This window comes from Anthonomus grandis, chromosome 7 (assembly GCF_022605725.1).
Source record: "Anthonomus grandis grandis chromosome 7, icAntGran1.3, whole genome shotgun sequence".
Classification (NCBI taxonomy): Eukaryota; Metazoa; Arthropoda; class Insecta; order Coleoptera; family Curculionidae; genus Anthonomus; species Anthonomus grandis.
In genome coordinates this window covers 4,101,335-4,124,228 of record NC_065552.1, presented here as the reverse complement: position 1 = coordinate 4,124,228, position 22,894 = coordinate 4,101,335, and the positions used below count along the sequence as shown (strand labels likewise).

The following is a 22,894-nucleotide window of genomic DNA, read 5'->3' as shown; positions in this document are numbered from 1 at the left end:
GAGCTATCGGGAAAATTCCAACGGTTTTGTCTTAGTTTCGTCCTTCTGAATCCAACGAGACCATCCGCAAGGTCGTAGCTTTTACGGTAGCTGAGATATGGCATTTTTGATGCCCATTTTTGGCCTCAAAAACGAGGTCAAAAAGTGACAATTTCCGAATTTTCAAAGTGCTCTCATTCCCTTATTTCTGATCGAATCCTGTTATAACCCGGTATTTTCGTGATCTACTTGATGAGAACAATCCGCTGGTATAGTTAGTTCAAATTCGAGAAAAAAAAATTTTTTGAAAAAAATCCGAACGGGAGGGTATACCCGAAAAATGAAAAAACCCAAACTTTGAAGGCCGATATCTCGGCTTCTATGGGAGCTATCGGGAAAATTCCAACGGTTTTGTCTTAGTTTCGTCCTTCTGAATCCAACGAGACTATCCGCAAGGTCGTAGCTTTTACGGTAGCTGAGATATGGCATTTTTGATGCCCATTTTTGGCCTCAAAAACGAGGTCGAAAAAATACTCGATTTCTTAGTTCTGCTCGGATTCCCTTATAACCCGGTATTTTCGTGATCTACTTGATGAGAACAATCCGCTGGTATAGTTAGTTCGATTTCGAAAAAAAAAATGTTTTTGAAAAAAATCCAAACGGGGGGGTATACCTGAAAAATGAAAAAACCCAAACTTTGAAGGCCGATATCTCGGCTTCTATGGGAGCTATCGGGAAAATTCCAACGGTTTTGTCTTAGTTTCGTCCTTCTGAATCCAACGAGACCATCCGCAAGGTCGTAGCTTTTACGGTAGCTGAGATATGGCATTTTTGATGCCCATTTTTGGCCTCAAAAACGAGGTCAAAAAGTGACAATTTCCGAATTTTCAAAGTGCTCTCATTCCCTTATTTCTGATCGAATCCTGTTATAACCCGGTATTTTCGTGATCTACTTGATGAGAACAATCCGCTGGTATAGTTAGTTCGAATTTGAAAAAAAAAATGTTTTTGAAAAAAATCCAAACGGGGGGGTATACCTGAAAAATGAAAAAACCCAAACTTTGAAGGCCGATATCTCGGCTTCTATGGGAGCTATCGGGAAAATTCCAACGGTTTTGTCTTAGTTTCGTCCTTCTGAATCCAACGAGACCATCCGCAAGGTCGTAGCTTTTACGGTAGCTGAGATATGGCATTTTTGATGCCCATTTTTGGCCTCAAAAACGAGGTCAAAAAGTGACAATTTCCGAATTTTCAAAGTGCTCTCATTCCCTTATTTCTGATCGAATCCTGTTATAACCCGGTATTTTCGTGATCTACTTGATGAGAACAATCCGCTGGTATAGTTAGTTCAAATTCGAGAAAAAAAAATTTTTTGAAAAAAATCCGAACGGGAGGGTATACCCGAAAAATGAAAAAACCCAAACTTTGAAGGCCGATATCTCGGCTTCTATGGGAGCTATCGGGAAAATTCCAACGGTTTTGTCTTAGTTTCGTCCTTCTGAATCCAACGAGACTATCCGCAAGGTCGTAGCTTTTACGGTAGCTGAGATATGGCATTTTTGATGCCCATTTTTGGCCTCAAAAACGAGGTCGAAAAAATACTCGATTTCTTAGTTCTGCTCGGATTCCCTTATAACCCGGTATTTTCGTGATCTACTTGATGAGAACAATCCGCTGGTATAGTTAGTTCGAATTTGAAAAAAAAAATGTTTTTGAAAAAAATCCAAACGGGGGGGTATACCTGAAAAATGAAAAAACCCAAACTTTGAAGGCCGATATCTCGGCTTCTATGGGAGCTATCGGGAAAATTCCAACGGTTTTGTCTTAGTTTCGTCCTTCTGAATCCAACGAGACCATCCGCAAGGTCGTAGCTTTTACGGTAGCTGAGATATGGCATTTTTGATGCCCATTTTTGGCCTCAAAAACGAGGTCAAAAAGTGACAATTTCCGAATTTTCAAAGTGCTCTCATTCCCTTATTTCTGATCGAATCCTGTTATAACCCGGTATTTTCGTGATCTACTTGATGAGAACAATCCGCTGGTATAGTTAGTTCAAATTCGAGAAAAAAAAATTTTTTGAAAAAAATCCGAACGGGAGGGTATACCCGAAAAATGAAAAAACCCAAACTTTGAAGGCCGATATCTCGGCTTCTATGGGAGCTATCGGGAAAATTCCAACGGTTTTGTCTTAGTTTCGTCCTTCTGAATCCAACGAGACTATCCGCAAGGTCGTAGCTTTTACGGTAGCTGAGATATGGCATTTTTGATGCCCATTTTTGGCCTCAAAAACGAGGTCGAAAAAATACTCGATTTCTTAGTTCTGCTCGGATTCCCTTATAACCCGGTCTTTTCGTGATCTACTTAATGAGAACAATCCGCTGGTATAGTTAGTTCGAATTCGAAAAAAAAAATGTTTTTGAAAAAAATCCAAACGGGGGGGTATACCTGACAAATGAAAAAACCCAAACTTTGAAGGCCGATATCTCGGCTTCTATGGGAGCTATCGGGAAAATTCCAACGGTTTTGTCTTAGTTTCGTCCTTCTGAATCCAACGAGACCATCCGCAAGGTCGTAGCTTTTACGGTAGCTGAGATATGGCATTTTTGATGCCCATTTTTGGCCTCAAAAACGAGGTCGAAAAAATACTCGATTTCTTAGTTCTGCTCGGATTCCCTTATAACCCGGTCTTTTCGTGATCTACTTAATGAGAACAATCCGCTGGTATAGTTAGTTCGAATTCGAAAAAAAAAATGTTTTTGAAAAAAATCCAAACGGGGGGGTATACCTGACAAATGAAAAAACCCAAACTTTGAAGGCCGATATCTCGGCTTCTATGGGAGCTATCGGGAAAATTCCAACGGTTTTGTCTTAGTTTCGTCCTTCTGAATCCAACGAGACCATCCGCAATGTCGTAGCTGTTACGGTAGCTGAGATATGGCATTTTTGATGCCCATTTTTGGCCTCGAAAACGAGGTCAAAAAGTGACAATTTCCGAATTTTCAAAGTGCTCTCATTCCCTTATTTCTGATCGAATCCTGTTACAACCCGGTATTTTCGTGATCTACCTGATGAGAACAATCCGCTGGTGTAGTTAGTTCGAATTCGAAAAAAAAAATTTTTTTTGAAAAAAATCCAAACGGGGGGGTATAACCGAAAAATTAAAAAACCCAAACTTTGAAGGCCGATATCTCGGCTTCTATGGGAGCTATCGGGAAAATTTCATCGGTTTTGTCTTAGTTTCGTCGTTCTGAATCCAACGAGACCATCCGCAACGTAGCTCTCATATTAGGCGAAATCGCATTTTAGAGACTTTTTTCCCAATGTTCAAAGTTCTGTCATTCCTTTGGTTCTACCCGAATCTCATTATATCCCGGTGTTTTCGTAATGTAGGTGATGGGAACAAAGCAAACTTTTGATTTGTGGTATCTTTAATCTGCTCCAAAGACAATAGAGTTTGTTTTACTGCACAGTGTACCTTAGTGATACTGAAATAACCTTCACCTGGTCAGATTGTAAAGAATGTGTTAAGCTCATGCTCGCTATAACAAATATCGGTATCCAAAAGAATAACGTAACGTTATTTTAATATCTTGCCTAATGTGGTAACTACACCTCCCTAACGAATTTCTCTTCACGAATCCGACCCTGCCGTAGTTGGTCACGAAACTTAACACGATCTATATAGAATCACTACAAGTCTCTAGGTCAGTGGTTAACGCTAATCTCCGATTTGTGAATAATACTTCTTATATGAAAAATAATCAAAATGTTTGTTCTTAATTATAAAATACCATAGTGTAAATAAACGGTAATTAATAAGGCTATCGCTTATCGTTAATTCTGTAAATTAAAGATAATTTGTTGTTAGTGTATTATTGACCAGGAAAGTGAAATGAATGAGAGAAGGACAAAATGCTCGAGCGCGAGTGTAGGATTGTTGATGTTATTGTTGGTTTTTACTGTGCAGTTGGAGTGTAAAAAACGTAAGTACATTTATAATAATGGGGAAATCTAAATATATTTATGACTCATAAATCATAATTTAGAGTCAAGCGAGACGTACAACATAAAATTATAGAGGTCATGGGGTCAGAAATAAATAAACTTATAGAGATTTACGTTTTCTATTATTTTATCGATTTTACTAAAGAAAAAAAACATTACGCAACATTACAGTTTTATTGCATTTAAAACTATAAACTAATAGAAAGATATCGTTACTGCTACTACCTTTAACGCTATTTTCACTGTAACAAACGCGTGGCGCCACCTCCACTTGCTAGTCATTTAACATTTGTCAACTGTCTGTTTTTTTTTAAATGTTGACAGCTGACAGATGACAGAGTCAATAAATGAAGGGAAATTAGGTTGCCTTTACTCGTGACAGGAATTTTGCGTAATTTTTTTAGAAGATATTACGGAATGAATTACAAACTCACATGTTATACTATTTGATATTAATGATATTCCGTAGCATCCAGATATGAATATCTGCATGTGCAGTTATTATGTTTAAAAGTAATAATAATAACAGAGCTATACGAAGGGTAACTAAGACAAAATCCTATTTTATTAACATAAATAAAGGGGCAAACAATGACATGTGTAATTACATAAGTAAATAATTTGCAGCAGTAATAAATAAAACATAAATTTAATAAGTAGACATTCTTGCTTAAAATTTGTTTGTGTAACATAATATATTATACTGTTAGGTATAATAAGATTACTTCTAGTTCTGTAGGGGTAATTAATTGTTGCAATTATGGATGATTTGGACTAACAAAGAGACACACTATATGGAAATATAACGTTCTTACATTTGGAATATTCTCAGAATATAGTTTTATCAATTGAATTTCCAGATTTTTATACACATTATGGTCATGTGTACAAAAAAATCATGTTCTTAGAGGTTACCAAACTAAATTATTTGTTTTTAATTAATGTTTTTGGTCCTGCAAATCAATAAGTCTTTGGTTTTATTTTAGTGTAATAGTTATTGTTATATCGACGTGTTCAAGGCAGAACGGCACAAGCGCCAAAAATTCAAAAATCGGTTATTTACATCAAATTAAAGCGGCTTTTATTCCGCATCTAATAACGTTTGAGACTTATGCCACAAAAAATCCGTTTGGTTGTGAAATGCTTTTAAAATTTGCACAAACGCCAAGAGTTCCTCCCAACCCACTTTTGTTTGGCATAAGCGCCAGACGGTCATAAGCTTTACACAGGTGCCTGCGTGCGTGTTTATCGAAAGTTTTTGTGAGCTAAAGGTAGATTTAAATTGTTTTTTAAACAAAAGGATTTGACAGACTAGTAGATGAATCTAATTATAATAACAATTATATCTGCCTAATCACTCAAATCTGATTTTAAAAATGTGGCGTTTATGCCAATTTGCATGCAGTACTTTTTGTTTGGCACAAGCGACATTACACCTATGCTATTCAATGCAAATGATTTAATGCTTTTTTCGCCTTAAAAGGTTTTGTCCTAGAAGTTTTCGGTATTTAATGTATATAAATTACCAAAAAGATTAATTTTTAACTAATGGTGTATTAGTTTCTTGCTACAATCATGTAATATTGTGTGTTTTATAAATGGCGCATATGTCTTTTATGCGATACTATCGATTTTTTTGTTAATTTTTAGAAATGTATCATTCAAGAACACAAAAGCTTTTAAAACTTGCAAAAAACAATAAAGAAGATGATCCTGATGCTAGTTGCCAAATGTCGTCAAATGTTGAATTGGATATAGCATGCTGGTAGAGGTCCTCGATGAAGTTTGTCCCCTCGACGCAGCTTTGAAAGAGGATGTGATAATTTTGGAAAACACCAATGAAATTATAAATAGCTTGGAACCAAGCCCAAAAGTTATTGTGGAAAAAAATGCCAGTGCGGAAACTAGTTATCAAATTCCTTCTGAAATGATATTTCATAACGAGTTAGATATCTTGGACTTTCCATTAGACTTTCTTACTGTTGATAAAAGTTTCAGTGATACTATACCTAGTATTAACAGTTTAAGCAATATTAATGCCACAACCAGTGCCAGAATTGAGACTGATTTTACTACAGATTCTGATGAAGACTATGAAATTGAGGAAAATACGAGCAGTTAAGCAGAAAAACCTAATAAGAAAAGAAGAGTCCAATATTTTCCAGACGAAAATGATAAAGAAAATAGCAGTGACTTTCAGAAAGAAATAAATGAAGGCGATCCAGCTATTTCAATAAAGATTAAGAAGAACTCAGTCAGCAAACGAGAGGAACGCAAGAAACAAAAAGATTTGGGATTGAAATACTTAACACAAGTGCACTTCAGGAAAATTAATTTGTGAAAAAAAAATGAAGGAAAACCCGTGCAGAAATAAAAATAGCTGCAAAAATGATTGTAATTTATTTTCTGAAGAAGAAAGAAAATCTATATTTGATTTTTTTTGGGGCTTGGCAAGTAGTGACAAGCAGAAACGATTTATTAGTGACTGTACTTCGGTTTGTTCAATTAAGAGACGGCGTAAATCAAAAAATTTAAAAAATAGAAAAATGACAGTGGAATATAGTATACTAAAAAATAGTATACCAACACGCGTTTGCAGGCAGTTTTTACTTGCAACTTTATCTGTGACCGTGCGATTATTGAGAACTGTTTTAAATAATAAGGAGTATGAAAAATTTCCACAGCCTGATCAGTGAGGAATCCATGTACCGTCTAACAAGACTAAAACCGAACTTGTTCAACACTTTAAGGAATTTGTTAATTCTTTGCCAGCGGTGCCCTCGCATTATTGCCGAAGTTCATCTTCAAAAACATATCTTCCTGCTGATATAAAAAGCTATAATAACCTTTACAAAATGTATGTTTTTACTGAACAAAAAAATAATCGCCAGTTTTTAAAAAAGGGAAAATTTTTGAATGTGTTAAAAGAAAATTACAACATTGGAATTCACGTCCCAAAAAAAGATAAATGCCTAAAATGCGAGAGATTTAAGAATCTAAGCGAGGAGTTAAAGACTGAAGCAGAGACCAAAAATTATAAGGAGCATATCGAGGAAAAGGATACAATTAAGCAAACTTTCCTAGAGGAACAAAAAATGTCAGGAGAAGAAAACTCATATTTAGTAGTAAGTTTTGATCTCCAGAAGGTATTAGCTACTCCTCATGGGGATAATATGCTGTTAGGTTTTTCCCGAAAATATGCAGTTTATAACTTGTCTGTTCATGAATTGACTACAAAAAAAGGCTATTGTTACTTATGGGAAGAAAAAGATGCAAAAAGGGGTAGTAACGAAATTTGCTCAAACATGTTACACTATTTAAAATACGTAGATAGCACTGCTAAATATAAAAAAATATCAATGTACTGCGACAATAAAAATAAGTTTTTATTTTTAATGATTAGATATTTTTTAAATCATTCTATTACCGTCGAAGAAGTGTCTGTTACTTATTTAATTGCAGGCCACACCTACATGCCTGTAGATTCAATACATGCAGTCATTGAAAAGAATATAAAAAATAAAATAGTACAAGCGCCATCTGAATGGCCCACTATTATTCGTAATGCCAGAAATAATCCAGAACCTTATATAATTATCAAGCAAAAATTCTCAGATTTTCTGGACTTTAAAAGCATTAATTTTGAAAAAGCAAGTAAACTAAAAATATCGGAAATTAAAAAAGCAGTTTTTTCTAGAAATGATTATAATGCTAGGGTTTTTTACTCTTTTAAAGAAAACAAAGAAGAACTAGTCTTTTTGAAATTAAAATCAGGTATTCTTAAGGCAGCCTATAAGGAGGAAATACCAATTAATTTAAAAAAATATAATGATTTAAAAAAACTCTGCACTGAGTTAGTTATAAGGCCTGAGTATCACTCAGAGTATTTAACCTTAAAATGTTCTGGATCAGTACCTCATGTACTTAATGAGACTGACTGAGATTGATGATGAATAAGATTAAATATTCATCGTATTCATCATCAATGTCATCTATTCATTTATTATTAACGTACAAAATATCTAATAGCTAATCAATTTTTCTACTTAATGTATAGGAAAAAAAATTTGTTTTTATATTTTAAGAATTTGTTTATTTTTTTTAACTAGTCCGTTGTAAAATACGAGTATTATTATTATTAAACTATGTATGTATATAAACCAAATTATTTTCTAAAAAAACTGTTTTTTTAAATTTTTTATAAGAAATACTTGTAATTATGTTACAATTTTTTAAAATAAATATGTATTTTATGATACAACAATGTTCTTTTATAAATTATATTCAAAAGTAATTTGTGTTTTTAATTGGCATAAAAACCAAAAAAAAAAAAATATTTGTGTTAAAAAAGTGATTTGGCACATCTCCAGATAAGCGCCAATTTACACACCCATTAACAGACATGTTTTGGCACAAGCGACTATTTCATTTTGGCATAAACACCATAAGTCAATAACGTTTGGCATAAACGCCAAAAAATTCTAATTTTTAAGATTACAGCTCTACTTATCAACTTAAGAGAAAAAAAATTATAAAAAAAATTAAGAACAAAAAATACTTTTTTTTAGTAACAAACATGATGCTTTAAAAAAATAAATACGAATGTTACACGGTTTTTTGTGTCTCCTGAAAAATTTGTAATTTGGCGTTTGTGTCGTTCTGCCGTACACGTCGATATATGTAATTGGACATGGAATTTATTACAGTAAATTTTAATGAATTCCATGTATCCATTTACTACTGGTTATAGACACTGATACAGCACACAAAATAGACTAGATAGTATTATTGGCATATTAACATTTTCTATCAGTTAATATTATGCTGATTATTGCCGTGCTAAATAATGTTTTGAATCACTTATGTTTTATAGTGAGAAGTCCTTGAGCCGTAGGGGAATCTGGCCTAAAATGACATACTAGGGTAAAATGGCATATCGGCCACTTCTCTAATTTGAGACGTGGCAATGCTGTCCTAAATGACAAAATGTAATTGGTTTGCAGCTGTGACCTCAGTCGAGTCTACTCTGCGGGGCAGAATACACGTGTTTTTAAGAAATACCGAAAAAAACTTTTTCCGAACCTGAAAACATTGTTCTGTAGTTTCCTAATTTCTCGATATCACTTGATGAGGTACAATAAACCTAAGTACGGTTAGTCCAGGTAAAAAAATAGACTTTTTTCTTTATTTTGATGTGATTTAACCCCGGTTTTTTTTTGTGTTTTGAATAAGTATTTGGGTCATTTCTAACACACTTATTCTTTGGGTAAAATGACATACACAGTGTTGGCGTAAAACGACATAGGCATTAGGCTGAACCCTATACCTATGTTTTTATGATTTCAGATAATATGGTTGGAAAGTATACGCGTAAATCGACGCGTCAAAATTGGGGTGAGGCAAGCATGAGCGAAGCTATTAAAGCAGTCCAAAACGGTGATCTGGGCTGGTTGGCGGCATCTAAAAGATATGGTGTACCGCAAGCAACCCTTAGACGAAGGGCACAGGATAAAAATAAAAGAATAAAAGGTTCTCAAAAAGGCTTGAGTCGTTATGGACTTACATTTTCTGCAGAACTTGAACGCGAGATAGTGCAACATATTAAAAAATTGGAAACATGCATGTTTGGCCTGAACACAACAGAGGTCAGGCAATTGGCATTTGAATTAGCTGAAAGGAAGAAGTTACCCCACAGATTTAACAGGATTAAGAAAAAGGCTGGCTGGGATTGGCTTGTGGTCTTTAGGGGGCGCAATCCTGACATTTCACTCAGAACGCCGAAAGCTACTTCAGCGGCTCGTGCGCAGGGTTCCAATAAGCCACAAGTTGAAAATTTTTTTAATTTATTGGAACATACAGTAGCGGAACATAACATAACCTTTGACCAGGTGACCTGTTTTGTAAGGGGCTGAAACATTTTATAAAGTTTACACATTCATGTCAAAATAACAAAACCCTCTTACTGCTTGATGGTCACGTTAGCCACAAATAATTGGAAGTTATTACGTTGGCTAAAGAAAATGGTCCTAATGATTTGCTTTCCTCCGCACTGCACACACCGATTACCACCCCTGGATGCGTCATTTTTTGGTCCTCTATCTGCCTATTATAATCAAGCGATTACAAAGTGGCTCAAGAATAATCCAGGTCGCACTGTATCTCCTTTTCAAGTAGGAAAGCTATTTTCTGAAGCCTATGAACGCAGTGCAACTATGGAAAATGCCGTTAGTGGGTTCAAAAAAATAGGAATCCATCCGTTTAACGCCAGTGTTTTTCCCGACTGGATGTTCGCTGCGTCATTAACAACCGCCATCCCTGAACAAAATGATCCCGAATTACAAACACGAGACCACCAAGGACCTCATCCAAACACATCCCCTCCACCATCACAGGCCGACAGGGACAGACCTGGACCGTCCCATATAACTCCAAATGAAGAAGAAGATAATATACTAGACAGTAGCCGGTATCAGCATCTTTTAAACGAACAAATCGGAAAAGACAGGGAACGGTTGTGCTAACATCTACACCTAACATGGAAGAACTCAAGGCGAAAGAAGAAGAGAAACGTTTAGTCTTGGAGCGACGTGCAAAACGTACAAGGTTAAAGTCAAATTGTGGACCGATGATCAGGCGAGCTTTGGCTGCGGTGGCAAAAATGTAAAAAGTGGAGTCACGCAAAATGCGCAGGGGTCTCTCGTCGCACTAAGATTTTTACTTGCGAACTTTGTCACTGAATAGGCATTTATTTTTTCGTAAGTGACCAAAGCATTATATTTTTGTATTTCATAATAAAGGTTTTTATAATATTTCTACCTTTTTTATTTGCAATATTTTCTATAAAAAGGTGTATGCCATTTTGCCTAAGTATAAGCCTAAAATGACATACTGCACTTTTTTTTTTAAATTTGGCATCAATATTTGAAAGTGAAAAAAATTAAAGCTTTGTGCCTTCCATGGGAACTGGCATCAACTAACGAACTCACTGAACTTGAAATGAATGGTCATCAATAAATATTCCTAAGTTTTGAGGAAGCTTTTGTTTAGGGTATGTCATTTTAGGCCAGTTTTTCCTACAACTGGAATCCAATTGTTATTTATTTATATTTTTTTTAATTTGTAGCATTTTTACCATTTGTTAAGTGTGAATTAAATACTTGATTGAACGAAAATAATCAAATAATTTATTTACACACGTACACTACTAAAGACTACTATAAATATTTATTTTCATCATATTTATTAACAACTATTTATGGCCTGGTTTAAATCTCGCACCAATATTCCGAACTTTACTTCACACTGAACTGATAACTGACTTCCATCGGCGATACCGCTTCTTATATACTCGGCAGTGTTCCGGAAGATTCATGCCAATCGAGTTTTTGCGTTGTCGGACTTTTGGCTATTTTTAAGGAACACAATAAATGACCTAAATTTCAACATCCACCTAGGACGATTTGACCAGCTTCAGTAGTTTGTAAAACTGTAATCAGAAAAATGCCATAAAGACACAGGACAAATTTGATTTTAAGTTGATGGTACTGGCTAATTTGACAAGCAAACTCCGAATGTTGAGGTAATGTATAACATGCTCGTAATGCAGTAAGTTATACAGAAGTACGCATACTATAAGTTCAAATTGTCTTCAGGCCTCTCAGACTCTAGTAGGATCATAGCTAGATCTAGATTCTAAAATTAATACCCTTTCTCTTTTTCTTTTAATGTAACATATTAGTAATTATAGAACCTTGTATTAGGGAAGAAACATTAATCTGATGGTTTACGTGATCTCTGCTACTACTAAAGATGTTGTGTTTATTAGATTGTTTTTAAATATCCTGATCATGTTCTCTAGGTTTCACTGCAGGCTATTAATCTTTCAAAGGAATCTGGTGTGTTTTCTAATATAAATTGGCAAATGTGTACCTGTTCACAAGCGTGGAACTTTGCATGACTCCTTCAACTACAGACCTACATCTTTACTGTCGAATCTATTCTAAATTGTAAAGAGATTGCTTAAGTTCAGAATGCTCTCCTTCTTGAATAGCCATGATTTAATAAGTAAGTACACTCCAGTTTTGGTTCCTACAACGTCACAAAAACTAAAAATTAATACTATTCTTCAGTTTTTAAAGAAATCATTTTCAATGATGGAGCAGTAATTGTGGCAGCTTTATGTGATTTATTAGAATCATTTAATAGTGTAAATCATGGTCTGCTGCATAAGCTGCACTATTAAACTGGCTTCCGGAGAGACATTTACCTAGCTGATGTCAGAAAGTTTGCCTTAATTCATTCCACTCAGATGTGCTTTTTATTCCTAATTTTAAGACCTTGCATTTCTAAATGCTTCTGAGCAACTTACATTATTTGCTGATGATAGAAATATTCTGTGAAATTGAATCTGACCAGCAGGTTCTAATACAAGTTATGCTCTGTGATCTTCAAAAGCTACTATCCTGGTATGACTCAAATCTTTCTTTTCTGAACTTGACCAAAACTAATGCCCTATCCTTTAAACACAATCTGGGATATCCCGATTATTATCGTCCAAAATACTTCCATTGAGTTAGGCAAAATTATTGTCAAAAGGCTTATGTTTGTAAACAGCAGCTTGAACCTCGGTATCGTCAAATTTAAAATCTAGCTTATGTGTTATTATATTCAGTCACTTTTTCCTTAAAATACGAGCAATAGTTGATACCTTAAACCTTATGAGACAAATCCAGCTTTAACGCGGTTTAAAATGCTGTCCGCATGCCATTCTTGAAATAATATGGCCGATAGCTCTAAGGTTAATGAGGAAAAGTTTATAGACAGCATGTTGAACTGTAGAATCGTCATTGTGAACAAAATTGGAACTCGAGGTTACGTGTTAGGATATTGATGAAACATGTTCCTGCTCATTTATAAGCAAACCCAACCATATCGCGGTTTAAAATGCTGTAATAATACGGCTAATAATTCGTATATAACGTAAAAGGAATAAGCCTAGAGATAGCATATTGAACTTCAATTTAGTTAATAGGTTATGTAGTATATTGACGACAAAAAAATGTTTCCCTGAAAATTTGTAAACAGCATGCTGAACCTCCGTGTTACCATATTGTTCTAAAGTTTAAAATCTGGGTTCTATATTAACGGCCAATTTTTTTCCTAAACATACGATCAATTGCTGATTGTTGAACCCTTGTTAGACACACCCATGGTTCGGAATGCTATTTGCATGCCCTTCATGAAGTAACATGGCTAATAGCTATAAGGTTAATGAAGAAAAGCTTGTAGACAACATGTTGAACTGTAGAGTCGTCATATAACGTAAACGTAATAAGCCCGTAGACAGCATATTGAACCGCAATGTTGCTATATTGTGTCAAAGTTTGTAGGTTCATAGGGACGACAAAAAAATTTTTTTTTTTTATATTTTTATTGTTCGATACCTAACCTCTGTTATTAGACAATCCCAGCCTTACCGCGGTTCAAAATGCTCTTTGCATGTATTTTTAGAAATAATATGATTAATCGTTGGCGAAAACCTAAGGAAAGACTTGTAAACCACAATGTTAGAATTGAAGTTAGTTATTACGTTTAGCAGATAGTATGTGGATTTGAGACAACAAGGCGGTGATACTACCCTATACTGTATAAGGTAAATGGAGCAAAGCTTGAAAACAGCATGATTAACCCCAGTGTTGCTATAATGTTCAAAAGCCTGAAATTTCATTTTTTTTCCTTAAAATACGTAATAAAATACTTAAAATATGTTAAATCGTAGTGTTGCTATATTGTTTCAAAGTTTAAAGTCAAGGTTATGTGGTTTTATAATATATAGGGCAATTTTTTAAATTAAAGTACAATCAATACTCTAAGCCCTTTTAAATAATCCAAGTCTTAGCTCGGTTCGGCATGCTATCTGCATGCACTTCTAGAAAAAGTGTGGCTAATAGTTCATATATAGCATAAACAAATAAACTTGTAGACAGCAAATTAAACCCCAATGTTGATATACCCTCTCAAAGTTCAAGGTTATGTGTTGTACGATACCTAACTTGTCATTAGACTAACCTAGCGTTATCGCGGTTTGAAATGCGCACGCCCTATTGAGTGTACGCATGTACACTATACAGTGCTTTTATTTCAAAACAAATCAACTTTAAAAAAACCCTCCTCACTCCAGCTAACCTCAATTTGATATGTCAAATGGAAATAATCTAAAAAAATGTCTTTTGAAAATAAAACACATTATAAAATGTCAATGTAAAAGGTCTTGTAGACAGCATGTCGAACTGCGGTATACATTCCTTAACTTTAAGAAATAAAATTACTAATGGTGGTACTGTATCATGTAAATGGAGGAGTACATAACAGCATGTTGAACTACAAAATTCAAAATCCAGATTATCTGATATTATGTTAAGAAAATAAAAATTTAAAAATATCTCTTTATTATCTCTAATTATCCATCTCTAAATGATGTATGCCGGTGATAAATGACACGTCTGGAAAAATATTGCTAGAATATTGCTTAATTGAAAGGAGCAATACCCTGTCATACCCTGATTGCTGTCAAATTATGGCAACATCGCCTTGCGCTAGCCCGGGGTGGGATAGATGTTGGAAGGGCTTGTCACGAATCGTTGCTGGTGAGAAGTAGAGACTCAATTATTACTTGACAAGGCAGGCAATCATATTTGTTAATGAAGCGCTAGAATACATATTTTGATTACGAAACCATATATTTCATAATGGTCGAGTAAAAAGTGGATGTTGTTATTTATAGTAGGGGGCAGAACATGGAGCAGCCGTCCCGCCTCCCGACCCTCGACCCATTACAGACCATCCCCTCCCAGTCGGCCAGTGAGTCATCCATCGCCAGCCAGTCTCAGCTATCCGATCAGCCGTCCATCACCAAGCCCCAAATCGCCTTCTGGCCAAGTATCCAGACCAATCGGTCTCGGTGGTTTACCATCACCTAGTCACGGACTCGGATCGGGCAGTACCAATACTGCACAAAAGCCAATCGGATTCGAAAAGATTAGTCCGGTAGGCTCTTCCGCCGGACCTAAAGGCCCTCCTTCAGCACCCAACTTCGGCTTCGGTGCGGGTGGATCCAGCCCTGGCAAATTGGGATTTGAAAACGTTAAACCCGTCGGATCTGCGGCAACTGGCGGACACAAGACTGGATCTGGACATCCCGGTACAGGCACTGGATCTGGACATCCCGGTACGGGCACAGGATCCGGACATCCGAGTACAGGAACTGGTTCTCACGGAAGCGGCAGTAGTGGAGGAAGTAGTTCTGGCAACGCGCCTAATTACGGATGGAATCTCAATCAGCGGCAAGGAAGTAAGTTATTTACACTTTTACTACGCTAGCAATTTTGTTATTGGAATATTATCAGGTCCAGGGAACACGAAGCCAAGCGCTCCCTCTGAACACTCGGTAAATAGTAAACCGTTAGGAAACGCTAATTCGGGAGGGCACCCTTCAGCGCCCGTGGGACCTCCTACCAACGTGAAACCTGTTGGGAATGCTCCACCTCCAGGAGCTCCATATCAAGGTAAGTCTCAGTATGGTATAGTTGACGTAAGTGATAATTTATTTCATTTTATCTGAACGGTTTTATGTGCTTTCTCAGTCCGTTCATCCCTCATAGGGGTGTGGTGGCATCCTGAGTTAAATTGATGGTGGTTTTCTAGATATTTCTATCTGGAGCTACGTGGGTAGCTTCTTGCAATCCATTATCATCTTTATTTAGTTCATTTATGTCATTGATGACCCTTCATTTTCTATTGAATTGCCAAGGTTTCCACGGCTTTATGATGCATGGCGAGATTGTCCAAAGAATCTGAGGTATGACTAGGAAGTCGTCGTGATCAGCCTATTGTTTATGCCGAGTTCTTCTATGATTGATTAGTTTGTGAGGTGTGAAGTCCATGATATACGTAGAATACATCGATGCACCCACATCTCCAATTCATTGATTCAAGCAAGTCTCGGCTACCTATGTTCCTATATGAGAAAAAATTGGCGTTTGTTTGGTGTTCATAGTTATGCCTGTATCTTTCCAAATTTATCAGCCGTATGATTGCAGTATGTGTTAAATTGTCAATCGACTTCAAATTTCCGGTTCGCATTGTTCTATATTTGTTATCGTTGATCCGAGGATTCTGGGGATCTGCTGTTGGTTAGGATTTGTTTGCTCTGTCTAGAATTATCACTTATGGCTTAGGTTCGTTGATTTTTAAGTCGTAAGTTCTATTGGCATCTACCAGTCTATTCATGATCGTTTCCAGTTCTTCCTTTTTTGATGAGAGTAAATAATTTTTACAGCTTGATTGTTGATCTAATTAGGCGTTGTGTATGTACAAATTGTCGGCAACCTGCATAGATGTTCTATCGATTTGCTAACTGTATTTAATTTTCTGCATCTATCTTCTACTTCAAGTTGAAGGCAGTGTTTCTCAATTTCAATTTCTTATTACTCTATCTAAGATGGCCATAAAGAAACCCTCGGTTTCTTGCTGGATGTAACCAATTCATTGGATACATCATTATCATTGGATATATCATATAATATTTCATTAGATTCTAGGAGTTGGTGTCGCTTGTATCTGAGATTACTTATATGTCTGCCCCCAATGATTCCGCCTTCCCACTTATCCAATACTATACGCATTACGTGTTCTGTCTATGTTAAAAAGTAAGGGAGGTCTTATAAACACCTCTGGCCTTATAAACACACTATGCCTTAGTTGCAAAGACTTCTGAGTCTGATTTTGGATGAGTTGAATTAAGTTAAGAGATGTTTCCAGTTCGTTTCGGCTTGTGATAGTCAACATAGCATAGATAAATATTTCTGTTGAGTTTGCGTCCTTTTTCAACGAAACCTGTTTGTTCGTCTGGCATCTGATGTATTAAAAGAAACGAATTTAGGCGTTCGTTCTAAATGTTGAGTAGTACCTTGCTAACATGTAGTATCAGTGCAATTGCAGTTCTTGTGTGTTTTTTTTTAGTACAGGTTTAAATATTGATTCACATCATCACTCCTTTGACTACTTTCCTGAATGCAATATCTTTTCGCATATTGCTGGTATTAGGCCGATGCCGATTTCTCCTGTAGCTATTTCTATTGTTAGTATATTCGGCTCATGTTCTATTTCGTCCGTTTTGTGTATTCTATGTACCATAGGGTCATTGAATAAATTACAGAAGTATTGTTTCCAAACTTGTTTTCCCGGTGGATTTCTAACTAAGATGCCGTTCGAATCCTGTATACCTTGTCTGTGTGTGGTTTGCACTGCGGGTTTTTCTGCTTCCTCGCATATTCTATTTATTTGATAATTTTTGTCTCTTTATACTCTACCTTGTTCTATCTTCCGTATAATTTTATCAGTCATTTGATGTTTTTGTTTCACACTTCTGTCATCTTATTTACCTGTCTCTACTGCTTTTGTGATCCATATTTTGTTTCCTACCAGATTTAATTTGACTCTCTTCGTCTTCACGTTGTTGATCAATGTGCTCTATCTCCTTTTTATTTTGAGGTCCATGTGGAGGGTGTTCATGGATGATGTTGGAAGGTTGTGTTCATTATCGCGAAATCATTTTTTATAGCGAACTGGATTAATCGTTCCCAAACCATACCTTCATATGTTCTGCCCATGTGATAGTCATTCTGTGTATTATCTACTATCCCATTAAAATCCCCTGCGTTCTATTTCATCATCTCGTGTTTCCTAAGTTTAGCCTGTAAGGTTATTTGAATTAACCGGTCGCTTATGTTATTGAATGCTTCTACCTACTTGAATATTTTTTCTGGTAATAAAAACTCAACTCCGTTTCTCCCCATTATATTGCCTTCTGATATGTGCTGTATATATAAATTAAACGAACAGGGTTTATCTATGCAACTAGATTAATATAACAATATTTGCTTCAGTACATCCTCCACCATATAATCCACACAATCCTGGTGTGCCGCCGCCATCCTACCATCCCACCCACAATGCAGCAGGTTATGGGGCACCACCTGCCTATTCCGGATACGGACCTCCAGCGTATCCAGGATATGGACAACATGGTTATCCCGGAGGATACCATCCTCAAGGAGGAGGTAGGACAGCATAAAACTATGAAAACAACGAACTAATTTGATTGGAATTATTTTTAGCCTATGGTTATGGCGCTGCTCCGGGTGGCATCACGAACGTGAACATTAACAACATCAACACCAACACTCACTATGGAGGAGGAGGAGGATTTGGAGGCGGGTTCGGAGGGTTCGGTGGTTACTCTTACCCCAGTTACTCTTACACCTCCAGGGAAGTCGGGAGTGGAGCTTTGGGATTCTTTTTGGGGTATTCTTTGGCTAAATTGACCACTCCAACGTTTCACTATAGCGCGGGATCTTATAGCGGTTATACGCCCAGGTGAGTGTATCATACAAAACTATTCGCTGTGATTCTTTAGCCCACGTCTCGGCAATAAACAACAATAATAATGAGTTCCCGGTAATGTGCGTTTGTCGGCGTTAAATGTAATTATTCTATTAGGCTTAATCAGACTTGGTTTTGCCCACTTTATCAGCAGGGGTTATCTCTTAAATTGGTTTTGTTTAAGTAATGATGTTTTTGCGTTTTATATCAGATATTTTTATATATGGGGAATTTTTTACTGAGAGTGAACGTCAATTGCTCGTTAAATTTAAGGTTGAGTGTCGTCGAGTTCGATTTTTGAGTTTTTTAACAGCGTTGCTACAGTGACGTTAAGGAGAATTCTTTGTATTTAAATGTTGTAAAATTATAGACACAAAAGGTATACACACTCAATATTATAACGATATTGGCAACGCCGTATTCTACGTCATTGCACAATGACACAAGCTGGCACGAGGGACGACATCTCTGGAGACGAATGGAAAGTTAGCGAATCTTCCGGAAGCATGGTCAGCCGAGTATATAAGGAGCCGGTGGACAGTTCGAAATTTGGTTCGGAATATTCGCATGATATTTAAATCGGATGTAAATACTTGTAAATAGCTGTTTTTTGCAATCGAGTAGTTAATTCACTGCTTGACGAACAGTAAAAACGCTACAATATGCTTTACCAAGAAACAAAATAAAATCTTTTTCGATTATACTTTGAATGGATCATATATCTTTGCTTCATGTTTAATCGTAACAGAATCTGGGAGTAATCCTGGAGTGTACACTATAATTTTTCACTCATATTGACACAATTGTTTCAACGGCACTTAATACGCTTATTTCTGCTATTAGATTCCTGTACTGTTTTAGTAAGACCATTGCTTGAATACTGGTCATCACTCTGGAACCCTCACTATGTTTGTCATAGTCACAGACTAGAACAGGTGCAAGGGATATAGGTGCCATTTCTTGGATATTTAGTCTACAAGTCCAATACTCCTCCACTCGATAAATAGATCTATGATTTCCAACATTTGCAAAATGTATTTTCAGTTCCAACGCTGGAGTTCAGGCAGATCTTGGATTGTTTTACAAACTAATTAATTATATTTGACTGTCCCACGTTAGTTTCTTCAAAAAAGTTTTAAAAGGACTTGGGTTTAATTCGTTTATTCTAAAGATGTCACGAAGGGCAAACTCCTATGCAGAAAGTCTTAACTTTTTTGGTGTAACCTTTGAAAGATTTGTGAGGCTGTTTAAAAGAAATGTGCTATGATTTTGAAGTCTGAATATTTTGTTTTTTCTTGTACCTGTCTTTCGACTGTGTGGACGGTATTAAATCTGAGGTACCTTTTATGTTCTCTCTCCCTGTTTATTTAAAAAAAATGATAAGACATGGAAAAGTGAAGACAGAAAAAAATGTAAAGTAAAAAAATTTTAACAAAATTAAGCAAGAAAACTGAGAAGTGGATCAGCATCTGTGTCGTGGCCGGCTAGAGCACCAGATCTAAATCCTATGGATTTTTTTTCGGGTCGTTTGAAAAGACGCGGTTACGATATACCAGTGAAAACTGAAGGTGATCTTCGGAAAATAATTGCAATCCTCAATTGTTAATGTTAAAAACTATAGCAACACTACTCAGCTATTATCCAAAGCAAGTTGATTAATATTGGAAATATTAAGAACACATATCTCGAAAACTATTATTATTTTGTTTTTTCTTGTACCTGTCTTTCCACTGGTACAAAAACTGAATCAACGGTATTTAATCTGATGTACCTTTTCTGTTTTCTCTCCTTGTTCATTAAAACATGATAAGTCCTGACAAAGAGAAGACAAAAAAAATTAAGCAAAAAAACTGAGCAAACTAAAAAATCATAAGTAAAACTTTAATAACCTCAAATTAAATGCCCCTAAAGCGACGAATTTAGCACATAAGAACGCTTTCCTAATTTACCGAATAATTTCTTACTGCCTCCCAATTTTCACACAAAATTCACCTCAATATATTCCAGATACGATCACTACGAAGTCCACCACTACTACCACAACCGCGACTCGGTGCCACCCCAAAGAACCATCGAACCCAACGCGATCGTCGGCTGTATCGGCGACAGTGGCACCATCTGTCCCGCAGGTACCACTTCCTTATGCACCAACAACGGCGCCATCTTGTGCGTGGCCAGCGCCACCTCGACAGTGCCATGCAGTGACGTCAAAGGAGCCAATTGCGTCCAAACCATCGTGCCATGCGTCAACGGTACCGGTGACTGTAATCCGGGCGAAAATAAAACCGTCACGATACCGTGTATATCGAAAGCGGAGGTCCCGGGGAATATCACTTATGTGAACAACACGATTATCACGGTGAATACCACGATTATAAATAATAATTTTAATGGGACCAGTGTGAATAGTACGTCGGTGACCAATGGTACTACTACTACGGAGTTACCTGTCACGACATTGTTGCCGAACGTTACGTCTGATGGTGCAGCGAGGTCGAAACGTGAGGCGGCCACTCACGTGAATGAGTTTTGCGTTACTATATTGGCGTTGCCTGCTGAACGGAAACCTTCGGAGCAGGAACAGTTGGTGGATAGGAGTACGGATATTTTTGCTAAGTTTTTAGTTAGGGCACTAGGGGTTAATTGATTGGATAATTAGCTTCTTTTTCTTGCCAAAAGGTGATTTTTATATAGATGACATATTTTTTATAATATAATACTCGTTTTTAATGATGTGATATTTGTAAGTTATATATGCACTATAGCTTGTGTTAATAAAATACTAAGTTTTTTTTATTAGCATTATGTGGCAACAGTACCGCGTTATTGGCCACAAGCGCTGTTGTCAAAAGAAACCAAAAGCGTGTTTTTTCTGAATAATAATTATGAACCACGACATACATTTTAATTATTGATGAACCTACTCGGTAACATGATTATCGACAATAAATCTAATAAGATTTACTGTCCATTTATTTATCAATCAAGAATTGAGAAAGGAGAATACAAAAAACTATATATAAAGAAAAAGGTTAATAATAAAAATAAAGAAGAAAACTGAGAAAACTAAAAAATCTAAAGGAAAACGTAAATAAACTCGAAATAAGGGCTCGTAAAGCAACGAATTTGGTTGTTTCGTAAACTAAAATGGTTTGCCTAGCTTTCCGTGAGTTCCTGGCTTCAATTAGTTGAAAATTTTATTTGAAAAATTGTTTCAAGAATACCGCACTCATTTTTAAGAAATATCACTAAAATTTGATTAAAAGTGCTAAAAATCTGCTTTAAACTAAAAAAATTATCGATTTTGTGTGAAGTTAAGTTAAATAATATTAACAAAAATTAAACAAGAGAATTCTGACATGTAAAAAAATTCGGATAAACATTAATAATGTCGAAATTAATGCTAGTAAGCCACGAATTTGCATGTTTCGTATACGAGAATTTTTTTCCAGATTGTTCAAGTATTTCAGGCTTGGGAGAATTTTTGTACTGCCTGGAAGATACTACTTAATAAAACCATTATTTACTTATTTAAATATTCATTTACTTATTGTTACACTGATGATGTAAATAGGAGAAATCTGTAGTTTATTAGTTCTGGTTCTCGGTAAAGAAAGAGAAGTTTTTACCTCCTAGGTCACCCGATTTAACGTCGCTCGATTTTTTCTTGTGGGGACATGTAAAGTCTTTAGTCCAGCAGAAACAGAGCTAGACTTAATTGGACTAATAACAGCAGCATTTGAAATCATTCAAAACGAGGATCAAATGTTTAGTGTAGTCCGCCGAAATCATGTGCGGCGTTTAAATCGGTGTATTGAGGTTGGAAGAAGACATTTTGAACAATTGTTGTGATGGTATCATATACAAAAGGTAAAAATAAATACATCAGATCCTATTTAGGTAATTTTTTTTTTAATTTAAACGCGTCTTAGGGCCGTAGTAGCGTAGTGACGCATTTTCGGACATGGGTTCCTATACTCAAATGGATTCTACTGTTGCACTGAACAACCCCTAGAAGTTTGATCTCATAGGTCTGAAACTCCCTGTATAGCCTAATAAGGTGTGGGAAAGAAAGGACAGAAAGCCATATATAAAAAGAAAAAATATTAATAAAACTAAATAAGAAAACCGAGAAAGCTAAAAAATCTTAAGAAAAACGTAAATAAACTTGAAATAATTGCTCGCAAAGTACGAATTTCGCTGTTTCGTACATTGAAATGTTTTTAGAATTTTCCGTGAGTTCTTTGATTCAATTGCCTGGATATTTTATTTAAAAAATTGTACATCAAGAAAAAATATCGACCAAATTTCACAAGAAATCTAAAACATTTTTTTATGGTTCATGTCAAAAATCACCCTTATGTTTATCACCCTTGGTTTTACAAGATAATGGTCATAAAAGAGATGAATTTGAAAAAACTTAATAATTATTTTCAAAGATTTAAAAAAATAAATAAATAAAAAAATA

The 22,894-nt window shown here is 35.8% G+C and overlaps 2 protein-coding genes across 4 annotated transcripts in view; one reads left to right on the top strand and one right to left on the bottom strand.

The window, feature by feature from the left end:
• The window catches only part of LOC126738661 (transient receptor potential-gamma protein), a 298,445-nt gene that overhangs the window by 216,523 nt on the left and 59,028 nt on the right, over positions 1–22,894 (bottom strand). The gene's annotated exons all lie outside the window — the stretch shown is intronic.
• LOC126738666 (translation initiation factor IF-2-like) lies at positions 3,658–21,218 on the top strand. The gene is made up of 6 exons (XM_050444099.1): positions 3,658–3,962; positions 14,768–15,334; positions 15,390–15,548; positions 17,931–18,104; positions 18,162–18,420; positions 20,434–21,218. Exons 1-6 carry the CDS (start codon positions 3,872–3,874, stop codon positions 21,071–21,073), a joined length of 1,890 nt encoding a protein of 629 aa, XP_050300056.1. The 5' UTR covers positions 3,658–3,871; the 3' UTR covers positions 21,074–21,218.